At 42.9% G+C, this 14,871-nt stretch overlaps 1 protein-coding gene across 3 annotated transcripts in view; it reads left to right on the top strand.

Moving 5' to 3' along the window:
- Positions 1-226: 226 nt before the first annotated feature.
- Positions 227-14,871, top strand: part of radil (Ras association and DIL domains) — a 31,025-nt gene continuing 16,380 nt past the window's right edge. For all 3 annotated transcript variants that reach the window (XM_080879314.1, XM_080879315.1, XM_080879313.1), the window contains exons 1-8: positions 227-332; positions 2,574-2,671; positions 3,713-3,827; positions 5,160-5,679; positions 13,072-13,187; positions 13,286-13,474; positions 13,548-14,232; positions 14,737-14,867. In XM_080879314.1, coding sequence (XP_080735440.1) covers positions 3,744-3,827; positions 5,160-5,679; positions 13,072-13,187; positions 13,286-13,474; positions 13,548-14,232; positions 14,737-14,867 — 1,725 coding nt within the window. In that variant the 5' untranslated portion in view covers positions 227-332; positions 2,574-2,671; positions 3,713-3,743. The remainder of the gene's footprint in view (positions 333-2,573; positions 2,672-3,712; positions 3,828-5,159; positions 5,680-13,071; positions 13,188-13,285; positions 13,475-13,547; positions 14,233-14,736; positions 14,868-14,871) is intronic.

Below are 14,871 nucleotides of genomic sequence, written 5' to 3'. Positions count from 1 at the left end.
TCGGCTGTTTCCGTCACGGCTCGGCAGTGAACCGCTGTGGATGTGGGAATGCGGTTGCCGGAGGCTGTGGGCATTGCTGGACACTCGGCGGAGATGTACGCACGGGAGCAGGAGCCCACAGCGGCTGGCTGTCGTCCAAGTTAACGGGCTGTTTTGGGGATGTGGGTGGGACCCCCGGACGGCTGGGTGTCGCTCGGAGCAGGGGAGCTGGGTGTTCCCCCCCCCCCCCCCCCCCCCATTTATAGAGCCTGTGATTTTCCTGCACGGTAGGGGAATAAGAGAGACACCAGGAAGGATTCCCCAGCACTATGGAGCCACGCACTGCAGACAGCGTGAGTACAAACGCACAGACACCGGCAGAGCCCCCGGGGGACTGGGCTCGCCTCTGCTGGAACCACTCATCAACTTTTCCGCGACCTATTTTATTGACAGGCAGACGCGTCGCTGCTTTCTGCTCCCCGATATGTAAAAAACAGGTTTTCTTTCTCTCTCTCTTTGTTGAGCGTTGCGCAGATGTCCAAACAACATTGAGATAAATTGATAATTAATTGTGTGTAACGACCTCGCGCAGTAACACAGACGCACCTGCTGCCGTCAGAGATCGGCTGCTGTGAGTTTTCCGCGCCGCGCCTGACGGCTCATCAGCGGATTAATTTCTGAGGATCTTCTCCTGCCTTTTGTTGCCACGGCGGTTGCTACTGACGACCAGTGAATCCAAAGTCGTAAACAGACGGACCGGCTGTAAATAACGGGCTGTCACAAGTTTAGTCCTATATTATGATGTAGGCGTGGGCTTTTTCCTTAGCGCACTGCTTAAATCTGACCTTCTGCTGGTAAAGACAAGGACAACCACAAGTCTGTGTGACATGGTTACTAAATGTAACACGACCTCCTGGGTTACTAAACGCAACCCAATTTACCAGTGCGAAAAGGTATCCCCTCCCTCTGTGTGTGTTTCTTTCTGCGTGTAGGATTGAGTTAACTGCAGCCAAGTAGCCAGATTACCATGGATTAGCTGGCATTTAAAATAGTCACGTTATCCCACCAGTCCCTGCACAGTCAGCTACAACAACACCTTTTAGGTTGCCTGCCAAATGTTTCTGCAGTAAAGGAACTTAGGGTTGTAAATGGGATGCAGTTAAAACGGGTTGGATGAGGTTCTGCTTTCACCTGATGCAGCTGATTCCTGATGAGACCCCTCACTACAGGTCTAGCGGTCAAAGGAGTTCATGCAAAGGTACGAATGAAGCTGACCCACCTTAGGGGCATAGATGGGAAACAGACTTTTTAGGATGTAGGGTATTTTAAAAAGATTTGGTTGTTTGGTTGGTTGGTAGGGTAGGGGTCCTGAGGTGAAGGTCCTGAGCCACCGCTCATTTCTTTATATTTGGCTTGGAAAGGTGCAACGATTTACTGAAACGTGTTGAACAAACGTGGAAATACAGTTAGTGAAGCAAAAACACCCAGCTTTAAAGTCAATATTTGGTATGATCACCTTTATTCGTCACACAACCTGAACTCTCTTAGTTAAGCTTTCTTGTCATTTCTTCTTCAGCAATATTTCTCCAGGCTTCCTGAACGACATTCAAAGCTCTTCTTTGGAGGTCGGCTGCTTTTTGTTCTGTTTTCTGTCAAGATGATCCCCACACTGCTTCAATAATGTTGAGGTCCGGGTTCTGGGGAGGCCAATCCATGACTGAAAGTGTTCCACTGTGTGTTTTTCTATCCAAGTATGACTTTACTGCACTGATGGTGTGTTTGGGATCATTGTCATGGTATTACATGATGGATCAAAATCTGATGGTACTTTTCTGTTTTCATAATTGCATCAATTAAGACCACTTTTAAGAAAAACTGCAAAATATAAACAAAAGAGGGTTGGCTCAAGATTTTTGCACAATACTGTATATATACAAATTAAATATAAAAATAAAGAAAATCCATTTGAATAATTTAGCAGTGTTTTTAAGTGCGGGTTTTAGGCTTTCAATGTGGTGATTTGCTGCTTTACTCTGTTCTTTGTAAATTAAAAATAAATAAATTAATAAATGTGCTTCCAAGTAGTCAGCCTTAGGTCATTTATGTTCTGTGATTGTTTTATTTAGTTAGTTTATTTAGTTTTATTTAAAAAAAATTAAATGCACAAAAAAGCATTATTCTAATATACTAAAAAAACAAGTAGTTGCAGAGAGAAAACTCTGTGTGCCATATGGGTCTGTTTGCTGTGCACACTATATAATCTACACAAAAATAATCTATTAAGTGTTTATTCGTTTATTTTGTTAAACATAACAACCACTGCAGACACTGCTTGATTTTCAAAAAGGCAGTTTCATTGCAGTATTCAGTGTTCCCCTTCAGCACAGAGCCAGAGTCCTGGTCGGCCTTTTTTTTTTTTTTCAACCAAGCCATAGTCAAGAGTCTGACGTGAAAACAGCTTAGTGCTTTCAATGAAATTATTAAAAAGCTAAAAGCAGACGGTATTATTTAATCCCAGAGGACGTAGACGGGCTGTTAATGATGAATGGGATCCTTCAGCTTTGACCTGAACATCATCTGTTTTATTTTTCCAGCGTGAAAGGTGACAGTGAAATGAATTGCAGAGCATATGACAATCAGCTGTACACACTGTGCTGCTGCACATAGAGGCAAAAATACTATCTGCATCAAGGTACTCACCACACACACACACACACACACACACACACACACACACACACACACACACACACACAGAGTTTTGTGTTTGTTTTTGTCTTCATGGTCTGTTTACAGTGGATACATTTAGATTTTCTTTATCGTCACCAGCTACAGATATTATGTGTTTGATGTAGTTGTATGTCGAGTGTTATTGCATGTTTTTCTCATATTTGTGTGCATTTAATTTGGAAATTAGGCATGCACTGGTCCAGCTATTTCCATTTCAGATATTATATTGTTATCTTCCCTTCTGGTATCTTCGGATACAGTTGCTACAGATACAGATCTAATTTAGTACCAGTGTTAGATTAATAAGCTGTGTTCCTCACTGTGATGAAGACACCGGGAGCCATTCTTTTAAATGTAGGCAACCTCAAGCTCAAACAGTTTTAAGAAGTTAATAAAATGAAGAATAAAAAAAAAGGGTTTTATTATTTGCACTAGTAGCTCAGTGTGAGAGTCTTTACTGTGTACTGGTGTTATTTATGGTTACTCTAGTTTCTGCTTTTCCTGCTCCCAGTCTCACTGTGACTGCATCTCCTTCACAAGTGTGTGTGGAGCTGGTTGGTGTCAGGTGAAGTGGAACAATAGCAATCAAGTTGACAGCAATATGTCATGTTGACTGTAAGTGCAATACAAGTTTCACAGCAAGAGTTAAACTGCACTTAATGAGAGTGAGAAGTTTACTGGGAAATCTTCATGTCTGAGGCTTTTCATAAGTCACATGACCACAGTTTGCTAAAGTCAGAAACTGTAGCAAACATGCAAAGAAAACTTTGAAATGACTTTAAATTGATGCACTACTGCTGACTCGTTCCAGGATAGAATTAAAAAGAATAGACTGGCTCCTTAGAACGGGCCAGTGAACTGATATCTAGTCCAGGTTTTTGAGTCAAGATCGGCTGGATATTCGATCCAAATATCGGATCGGTGCATCCCAACGTCAAACATCTAATTCCTGTGCATCAAATTAGGAACAAAGCATCTAAAAGTGTGTGTTCTTACTCACCAGTTGTGGAGTCTGTGAAGCAAACCGCAGCATCATGTTCTACGGTTCTTCTTCTGGGGCGAGTATGTCCCTGCCGTCCAAGAGCCGCTTGAAACGTCAGAGCAGGACCTTCACACAGGTACTCACACACAAACACTCGGCATTTACAAACATACTCACAGAAGAAAGCTTCAAAACGGAGGTCAAAATAACTGATTAAAACAAATAAAGTGAAATAATAGTGGTTGCTTATTTGATGTATTGTGAACACTTAGTGTCAGTTTAGCTTATATCCCAGCTGCATTCTCCTCCGATGTGTGAAAACTCTTCATCGTGAATTTCACTTTGCTTAGAGGTCTAAAAAAATACATGCATCAAATATGATTCAGTTGGCTTTAAAAGGTTAAAAAAGAAGGCGGCTGGCCTTCTGTTTATCATGTACACCATCATATCGGGTGAGGTGCTAAAAAAGGCCTGGTTCATTACCATCACTGGAGGTTAAGGCTAAAACCATTGTGAGACCTTGTCGCCAACCCATCATGTGACCTATTGAGGTCACCTGGGATGGTATTTCAAGACTACATCGCAGGGGGCTGATAGCTGGCGTTTTGGGCCACCACCTCTGCTCAGTGATGGTCGTTCACAGTGGACATAGCTGGACTCCTTTACTCCTCTTTCAAAACCATCTGTCTTTTCGGTCCAAAAGGTAAACAGTGGCATTCTCGAAGAAGGGTCCTCTGTTCTTTAGGTGCTGGTGTACAGCTGCACTTTAAGGACAAGTGCAAAGTTTAAGGTTTAAAGGATCTCGGTGGTGAAGTCGCAAACGTGCAAGGGATAAAAATGAAGCTTTGAATGGAGAGCAAAATCTAAGAGCACCATAAATGTTAATGAGAGGACGACCTTGTAGAGGGCAACCCCCAAATCTGTAAATACAGCCTGGTTTTCTCTGCTTCATCAGTCTCTGCTTTGTACTATATAACCGAGAAATGTCTAGAAATTCTGACCAACATGGAAGAAATACACTGCATAAACTTTTAGCACATGTAAAATAAACAACTACAGAGACTTTATGCAGCACAGTTGACTACTTAAATATCTTTATTATTTTGTATTAGGAGATATTTCAGCTCTCCATTAAAAATGGGTGTGCTTTATTTTGTGACTGTGCATGCTGGCTCACTGTCGTGACTTGGCGGGGCGCTTGATGGACCTGAGCCAAAGTCACTGTGTCACCTGTGCTTCTCTTGCTATGACAAGTCACACTGCCTGCCTTAAAAACGTGTGGTGAGCACATCTTCATCCAGTGTGCTGATGAGGATGTTTATTCCTGAGATAACATAAAGCCAAAGTCATACACGTGTGTTTTTTAATAGCTTGGATAAACATGCAGATCCTTTTAAGAAGAAACTGTACATAATGCCTGTCACTGGGTGGCCCTGCAGTACATTCACTGGTTTTGTGTGTTTGCCAGGTCCTGTACCGTACGTTAAGCTACAGAGACCGTGTTCCTACAGACACTGGAACAAACACCCGAGGGGACCGGCGCTCGACCACTGAGCCTCCGGAGCGGCCGGCTGACGACCCGGCTGAACTCTCCACTCAGAGCTCGGCCCCCGGCGTGTTGAAGATTTTCGGAGACGAAATCTGCGCCGGTGCCAACTACAAGAGCGTCCTGGCCACGCCACGCTCCAGCGCGCAGGAACTTGTGAAAGAGGCACTCGAGCGCTACTCGCTCAACAAGGATGCTGCCCACTCTTATGTCCTGTGTGATGTGATCGGACGTTTCGAGGGAGGGGGCGTGATCGGTGGGGGAGAAGGAGGAGGAGGAGGGTGGCGGACTGAATGCTTGCGAGCGCTGGGGGACAATGAAAAGCCGCTGTTGCTCCAAGAGCTGTGGAAACCCCGAGAAGGACACGCACGTAGGTTTGAGCTGCGCAGGCGAGCAGAGGTGGAGGAACTAAACGCTAAGGAGAAGGATACGATCACGGCTGGTGAGGAAACACACAAAGATGCACAGACACACACACCCACACAGGTAGTCAAGTACACACTCAGCAGCTGGTCTAATTCCCTTCCTTTCTTAACGTGTCAAACTCAGCAGAAAAGCACAGCTCGTTAGCTCCTCTGCAGTGTGTGTGTGTGTGTGCGCGTTCACGAGTGCAAGCGAGGGAAGATGCAGAATAAAACCTTTTGTCATAGTTATTATCCTGATGAAGATATTGTGCCTGCATATGTTTATACGGAGGTGCTGCGAGGAGGAGGTATGTAATTTAGGTTTCTATCAGAGCCACAAACTCCTGTGCTTTTTACACAAACACACACACACAGCGCAGTGTGCAGGTGAGATGCTGGACAGCTGGTCGATTGATTGAGTGAAAGCTGAAGCCTTCAAAACCGGAGGTGTGGATGGGTGTAGGCACTCTGGTGTTTTGTAATGATGACACATTTGTACTACAGTGAAACGGTATCACTTCCTATTAAAGTACCTGCACGATGCTGTGCACACCTGGGCGAGATTCTCTCTGTTCAGTAGATTCAGGAAGCTCAGGTAAACAGCAGTTATGACTTTATATCTGCAATGCAGCACTATGAACGCTGATCCACACTGAGCTGTGTACCGTTGTTGAAACCATGATGTGACCTTTTATGCGTAATTGGTTTACTGATTGATGAAAAGTTTGCCATTTACACACTCACACGCAGCAACTGTGGGTTTTTTTGGTAGAGATGGAGCGAGTATTTTCAGCCTCACTGTCACACATAGCTGCAACACATTTCTCATGAAGCATGCCAGGGTTTACTGGTTGCTATGTCAACTTACGTGCTGGCCAGAGAGTCGCTTAGTAATCTGCATGAGGCTTGTTTATGGAGGGATGTATTACCAAAGATTAAATAGCCCATAACATTTTCTAAATGTAGGCTCTCGTGAGGAAAAAAATGGATAGTGGCAAACTATCCAACTCAGAACAACAGTCACCTCGAGGCACTTTATATTGTAAGGTAAAGACCCAGCATTATTAGAAAAGAATATCCCAACAATCACTGTGGGGAAGCACTAGGTGACAGTGGGAAGGAAGAACCCCTTTTAACAGGAAGATATCTGGAGCAGAACCAGGGAGGGACAATCTGCTGTTTCTGGTTGAAGGTGAAGGAAACGAGGAGTGTTTTAGGGTGTTTTCACACCTATAGCTCATTTACTCTGGTCCAAATCAGTTGATGGGTTTGTAAGCTTGTAGCTTGTAGTTTGTTTTCACACACAAAAAAATCCAAGTCAACTCCAAGCAAACCATGTGAAAGTATTCAATCTGCTTATTGGCCACATGGGTCTGGGGTGGAGCAACAAAAGTATATACAAGAAGAATGTCCTTTGTTCATTTAGCTACTAATTGTTAGCCGTACAGCCCCTTACACATCTGCAGTACCTTGACATATCCCTACGTACTCCTGGTACTTGGGTTGGGTGGAGGTCTGATCACGTTCACACCATAAACGAACCGCTCTGGAGTTTGTTTAGAACCACACCAAGACCGCCTTCTCCAAAGGGTCTCATGTGGTTGTTTTGATCTGCACCCGAGTGTGATCGCACCAAGAGGGAACATGAAACAGAGTGTTCAGTCTGTCTAATTTAAATTAACTAAACCCTGAAGATGTGAAAACACGCTTAAATTCAGTTCAGGGATCCTAACATTTGCTGTTCCGTCCTGTTCAGGAACTATTTTTGTCATTAATAATTTAAATGTCCAATGTTGGGCATATTTCAGAGCATTTTGGTAGTGCTGGCATCTTTGGTAGTTTAAAAAAACAGATGCGACAAGTATTATGAACAAGATTTACAAAGTAGACTTAATTTTTATTCAGTAAGACTAAAAATGAGTCACTTAGCTCATAAACTCATAAACAGGAAAGTGTTTAGAGAAGTTAAGACAGAACAGTTTTCCCACTGATATTATAGTCCTATGTCCATGTTTCATTGTGTCTGTGAGCCAGGCACATTATAAAAGGCTGACTGTCTGTATGTTAGCCCTGCGACAGATTGGCACACTATGATAGGATAGGCTCCAGCCCCTACAACCCTAAACTGAATAAGTGGAAGAGAATGGATGGATGCATGTTTTGAACCTGGACATTAAGAGCAAGCAGAGAAACTAACTAGCTTTCTAAAAAACCTATTTGGACACAAAGTTAGCAAACTCATCCTATAATCCAATTTGTCTGGTTAATCTATACAGTAGATAATTTTATGCCCTGGTGACCATTGTTTTATTTAGATAACGATTTAAAATGACTCCCCAAATATGTGCCTAGAGGGAAGACGGCTGCCTAGTGTTGAGACTTACTTCTAGAAAAGGCTTTAAAGGGATTTCAGAATGGCATGTTGTGCCTGTCTCTGGTACTGTTGGATAATTGTTTTGGTTAGTAGAGGGACGGTATTTGTGCAGACAGCAGCATAAGATCTTTAAAGCATAAGGTTGGTGGGAATTTTTTTATTTTAATTCTAAGAATTTTAATTTTAATTAAAAACCTGAGCAAACTTTTCTGAAAGGTTAGTTTATGTGGTTGATGAGAAAAATTATTGTGCTAATAGAAGTAAACTGCAATAGTCACAGACGTATCACGGTGTACGTGGAAGTTAAATACACAGGTTTTGACTACGCTAAAAGTTGTGTCAAAGGGCGTGATTACATCTGTGTACTGGGATAAGGGGACTATAGTCTGTCCCTCACTATATAATTTCTCCATTGTCATAATGTTTTCCACTTTGTTTTGTAGGATTTTAACCAGTGAAAACTCTTTATCCCATCAAATGAAAAGCATTATATGTTCTTAGCCTTAAATGTTCTACCTGCCACGCCACTGAGGTAATCTGCAGACATGACATTTCTCTTCTGCAGCATCATCCACATGAATGGGTTTAAAGCAATGATGGCACTGGTTTAAAGGGGGATTCTTACTGTCAATGTGTTCATATAACCAACAGTGAGGTTGTGGTTGGTGACTGTACTGGCCTCAGTTCATTATATAAAAACAGTAACAGCTGAATGATAATTTTGTAAACAGTTATTTTTCACATCTTTCTTTTCATTGGCTAGTCACAGACATGACTTCTTCTTTGTAACTGTGCTTTTGACATTGAAGCTAATACTTTGAGTATATCGTTTAATAATCTGCCAGTTGAGGACCTGAGGCATTTGTTTCTCAAATTAGACTCTCTCATCTACTTGTCCTTTTGCTCAGTTGTTAACAGGGACCTCCCGGTTCGCTGTCTGTTCCGCTTAGAGCTAATTTGAGCTGTGCTGTCAAATGAGTGTTACAGTTTTTGTAAAAGCAAAACCAAATAACTTTTTGCTGATGCATCAAACACTGAACTAACCACATTTATCGCTCTTTTAATCAGCATGGTTAACATGATCTGTGAGCATTTTAAACTTAAATCTGGTAACACAGCGTGGGGCTGGAAATATAGACTGTACATAGGCTTGGGAAGCCCTATTTTGAATCCTCAGAGTTAGCACGTCATGTTGTTTTGGAGATACAGATACAGATATCAGCAAATTAGTGTTAAGCAGCATGATAATAGCATACTAGAAATTAACTCACCAACAGTGGAGCAGAGACTTGATGAGCACTGGCTCTCATGATGCAGTTGTTGTTTTTTTTGTCTTTCCCATAAAGTTTGAAAAGACAAACACAGCGGAGAGGTCTGATTGGGTCACTGGAATTGGCAGAGGTGATGCTCAGCACACGTAGTTCGGCTACACCTCCTTCTGTTGGCCAATCAAAAATCTGATTAAAAAAAAAAAGTTTAATCTCATTAAAGGCATTTCTGATCATTTAACGTTAAAGGTTAAATAAGAACAGCACTATTAGCTTTAAAAATGTTTAGTTAAAAACTCACAGAGCATTTGTAGTTGACCTAAAACATTTCAGCTGTAGTGTTTCCACTATACTGAGTTTTGGGAGGAGCAAATAGTCCACCGCACCTCCCACACCACCACCACTGCCGGACACCACCTTGTCTTTCTGTTTTCCCTGTTTACTCTGTTTTCTCTGGGCAGCAGTCGTGGAAACAGTAGCGTAGAGACTGACGCAAATAAAATTCACTACAGTGTTTGCTGTAAAGGAAGGTTAGATCAGCCAGTGCCACAGTGAGGCGCAGGGATTTTTATTTTGTTTCGGGATAAAGTGAACGCTCTGTGGCAAACACACACATTAGACTTTGTCTTTGGTTAAAATGAACAATTTATTGTTGGATTTGGCATTTTACAGGAGTTGTAAACAAATGAAGTACAAATTATCACCAGTGTTATTCTTTAATTAATTCTTCAGTGTTTTTGAGACATTTTTAGCTCTATATGGAAAAACGCAGCTTAATTCCCTTTTATATAGTGTCTGAGAGCAGCTTTATCAACTAACATATTAATGCACATTTTCATTTTCACACTAACCTTTTCTCAGTGGTGCTATAATGCTAACAGAATTCACAGCCCGAAGTCTTTTTTGTCTCTGTCTTTCACTCGTCTCTCTGTGTGTGAGGTGCATGCCCATGTGTGAAACTTCTCACACACACTTTTTGAAAACGAGATTGCACTTTAAAGGTACTCCAGGATTTTCAACGTGTACTTAGCACATCACGGCCAAATTATTTCACTTATCATTAGATGCGTAATAGCTGTAAAACCAGCTATAAATGTGTTACAAAGGTCTCGTGGCCTGGTTCAACTTCCCATGATACGCTACCACACCGTCCGCTTCATCCACTGCCTCCACCTATCATTATCTTTCTGATAGATTTTAAGTTTCCAGCAACTCAGTGCATGAGCTTCAGAAACAGTGCTGGTGAATTAGCCGAGCTTTGTGATGAAATATGGTTTACTGAGCTTCTCTTTAACACAGGCTTTGTGTTGGTGTAAGCCACATATGTATAAATAAATGATAAATGAAGATATTTGATCGGGCTGCACAGTTATGAACAAAATGACTGTCACGATTATTTCGATCATTATTGAGATCGTGATTATTTTCCAAGCTTATTTAACATTTCTCCTTTTTATTCAAATAAATTCAGTTTATCTCTTTACACTAAAACCTTAACACTAAATAAAGTCAGCAGGAGCGCTGCTTTCACTTTTACATTGTGCTTCATTCCTATTAATTAAAATAAGGTGTTTATTTACCTGACCTAAGTGCATCTCTGTGAAGCAAAATATAGTTCTTCACTCAGTTCAGGTTACCTGCATGATGGACGTGAATAAAACTTGTAGCAAAGTACTCGACAGGGGTGAGAGCCGTCTGTATTTCACCTGTGATGTTTTGCCACGGTATCTTGTATCTTTTGCGTTCACTACTCTTTGCATATAATTTATTTTCAGTTGCCATCACTGAATAAAATAGAATAGAATTCAACTTTATTGTCATTGCACATGTCACAAGTGCAAGGCAACGAAATGCGCTTTGGATCCATCCAGAAAGTGCTTTAGACATAATATAGATATATTACAAAATACATATTAGCAATAATATAGATATATTACAGAATGGGTCTATTATATGTATGAGGGTACAAAAATATGGGTCTATTATGGGTATGTTACAATGTACGCGATATGAAAGTATGTTATGAATATGCTATAACTATATGTACAGGCTATGAACAGGATATAAATATGAACATTATACAGAAATGTGAACTATAAAAACTATGCAGAAATATGAAATATGAACTATGCAAGTTATAAACAGTTGTAGAATTAAAATTACCGTATTGTACAGAATGACTGACTCCCCCTAATTTCTAAGTATTTCCAAACGAGGTGTCTATTTTTTAGGGAGTGCTTGATTTTCTTTTACTTAGCATTTTAATAGGCGGCACATTTTCAGTATCATTCAGTCATGTTCATTTAACTGTGGGAAGTGATCAAGATTAAGATGAGTAATAATATTTCCTGATAATTAGTAATGCACTCATGATGCCTATGCTAGCTAGCCGCTTCGCTCTGTGTGCTTTTTAAAAAAAATTTCAATCCACTCATGATGTAAGTAATCATGTCTTGGCTAGAGTTTGTTTCTACCAATGAACAGTTAACAGCAGTTGTTTGCAGGCTGTGAAAACAGGGATGATTATGCTCATGCAGTGAGCAACAAGTTTTCTCTTTATTCCCCACTAAAAATTAAAAGTACCGTATCCAGGGTGCACCTTGCATCTTGTGCTCTCTAACTGGGATATCCTCCAGCATCTAGTGACCCTGAATTGGCTCATAAGGAAAATGGATGGTTAAAGAATATGCTAAAAACTCAAGTGTAACCCTGATGGTGGATGTGGAGGAATTGTTAAACCCCAATTATCATCCATCAGTGGTATACTTGATGCCATTTTTACTGGTTTTCCTCCCCTTCAGAGCCAGCAGCAGGCATCCAATTTGATATCACTGCACAGCATCTAAACAGATCAAATTTAAAGATTGAAACACGCTAAGTTTCTAATGGAAAGTGCAGCTAATTTGTCAGTGATGTGTTAGAGTAAAAAAAATCCTGTGCCTCACACCTTTAACTGTGTATCTCTCTCTCTACTAACGGCTGATGTTTCTCACTTAAAGCACAACAGACTCACTTTGCTCCACAGTGCATGTATTGTGTCTTGTGTTGTGCGGATGGCGTGTGTGTTTGGGGGTTGTTTTTTGTCCTTGGTGTGGGGGTGTTTTCTCACCTTACCCCCCTTCCTAACCCCTCCCACCCTGCTGTAGGGCCCAAAACCCCACAATTCCTGGTGGCTCTAATGGGTCGGTCTGGGCTGGGCAAACACAGGAGCTCCCCCCTGCGGTGTGGTCGAGTGGTACAGTCCAGCTCTAAAGGTGGGGACTGGCCTCAGGTAGGGTGGCTGTCAGTCATTGCCATGAAGACCACCTCTACCTGCGTTGTCACCAGTGCCACCCCCATTGCCAGTGATTTTCTCGTGTGTGGGTAAATCTGTGTGAGCCATTGCATGGCCTCAAACGTCCTCAAACTCGAGCCACGACGAGCTCAGTTCACCTTTCATCTGGTTCACTGTTGTCAGCTACATGTGCTGCTCCATCCAGCACCATTAACTTCATCTGACTTTGACTGTCTCACTCCTGCCTGGATTTGTTTTGTTGGTTTTCACTCAGCTCACACATGACGTATGCATTTGTGTTACTGAAGTCTGAGAAAATGCTTCAACCAGACCTACTCAGTTTCCCCATCTGTCAAACATACATGTTAAGAAAGTAGATACCAGGTTTAAGCACACTTTCTCCCTTTTCTCTTCCATTCTTTGCCTCTCCTTGCTCCTCTTTATTATTCTCCACCTGTTCTCCCTCTTGTCCTTCTCTCTCCCTACGTGTTCTCTGGCTTGCTGTTCATCGTAGATATTAATGCCCAGGCTCGTAAGCTCCAGAGGAACAGGGCGAAGGGGACGCTGACCCTGCCCCGATCCAGCAACTCATCCTTCTGTCGCAGCCTCAGCGAGACTAGCCTCAACCAGGTGGGGCCTCCTGCTGAAGATGATTGATTGTTAGTATTTACTGAACTGCTTATGAAGTGCATTCAATCTTAAACGTGTGCATGCACATCCATCTGCAGCTGGGATTGGGAGAGGAGCCCAAGCGTTATTACTCCACCCTGCCAGGACCACTGAGAGGCCGAGAACGCGAGGGGACCTCCAGCAGCCGGAGAAAAGAGGAGAGCAGTCAGGGAGGAGGAGGAGGAGGGGTGAAGCACTCTCTGTACCAGTCCCCTCATCTTCTGCTGCTTCAGGGATTCAATCGGCAGGTGAGGGTACTCACAAAAATCAGACCTCTAGTGTGTCTGATTTTTGTGACCTTTTTTGCTTTCTGTGTTGCAGGACTGCCTGGTGTATCTGCTGAACAGAGAGCAGCACACGGTCGGTCAGGAGACTCCATCAGCTCGTCCCAACATCTGCCTCTTCTCCCCCGACATCCTGCCGCTCCACTGCCGCTTACGCCGAGTCCCCGCGCCCCGTCGCCACGCCAGCAACAACAACAAAGGAGAAGAGCAGGGGGAGAGTCAACGATTCTGCGTTGCAGTCGAGGCCGTGCTCAACGCCACAGTCCTGGTGAACTTTTCCCGCTGCGAGCGCTCCACCACGCTGCGGCACGGTGACCTCCTTTCCTTCGGGGCACATTACATCTTTCTGTACAAGGACCCCACAGGTTCTAAGCCACTACCCACGCAGACCTTGGCACGCCTTCGCACGCTGGGTCAGCTTTACGATGCAGGGGCGGAGGAGGGAGAGGGCGGGGCTCAGACTTGTAAGATGTGCGGCTCCGTGCTGAAAGAGAGAGCAGCGCAGGTGTCGAGCACCCCGGCGGTCAGACGCGGTTTCAAACCTCACCTGGTGAAACCCCGCAGCGTGGGGACGTCAACAGGAGGGCCAGTTACTGTGTCAGGGGGTGATGGAGGAGGAAGAGGAGCTGGAGGAGGTCAGAAAAGGAGGCTGCAGCTGGAGTTTGACCAGGCTCATGAAGACCAGCTGCTAAACAGGATCGTGTCTCTCATAGAACCTGGAGGTCAGCAGCCTGGCTTACTGTAATATAAAGATTATCAAAGACATCAACTGAACCTTTTTTTTTTATCTGAGGTCCAGTTAAAATGATTTTCTAGCAAAAGTACCAAACTGTATTTTGTGGTTCTTTATCCACAATATGTTATATGAGACTTTTGCTGCCCAGTGATGGAAAACATTTCAGTTCAAGCTCAAAAACGTGGAGAAACTTAATTTGAATACTAATAAATTCTCAGTAGATGAACTCAGGCAGATTATTACATTACCGCCTTATTTGTGGGAGGACAAGGAGAGTATTTCATCAGCAGTTTTCGTCCTTGTCCTGCTGCGTACAGATCATTAACAGTGTCAATGCAAACATAAAAGTTTAAGACTTGAACAGCAGCTTCTGGTTTTACGATTCCTGACCACGTTACTCTTCATATGCCTTCCAGCTGAAATTAGCTTCATTGAAGCCTCTAAATTATTCAGTGTGTTTTCAATAAGTCGACCTGTGTCCTCTGCTCAGGAGATGACCACAAGCTGACACCTGCCTACCTGCTGTGCATGTGCATACAGCACTCTGCATCGACATTCCCACCTGGAAGTTTCGGAAAACTGCTGCTCAAGATCGTCCGGCGAATCCAGAGCATAGCATGGGTCA

This window comes from Rhamphochromis sp. 'chilingali', assembly GCF_963969265.1.
Source record: "Rhamphochromis sp. 'chilingali' genome assembly, chromosome: 4".
Classification (NCBI taxonomy): Eukaryota; Metazoa; Chordata; class Actinopteri; order Cichliformes; family Cichlidae; genus Rhamphochromis; species Rhamphochromis sp. 'chilingali'.
Note: the sequence above shows the minus strand (reverse complement) of the source record. Positions and strands in the feature narration are given on the sequence as shown.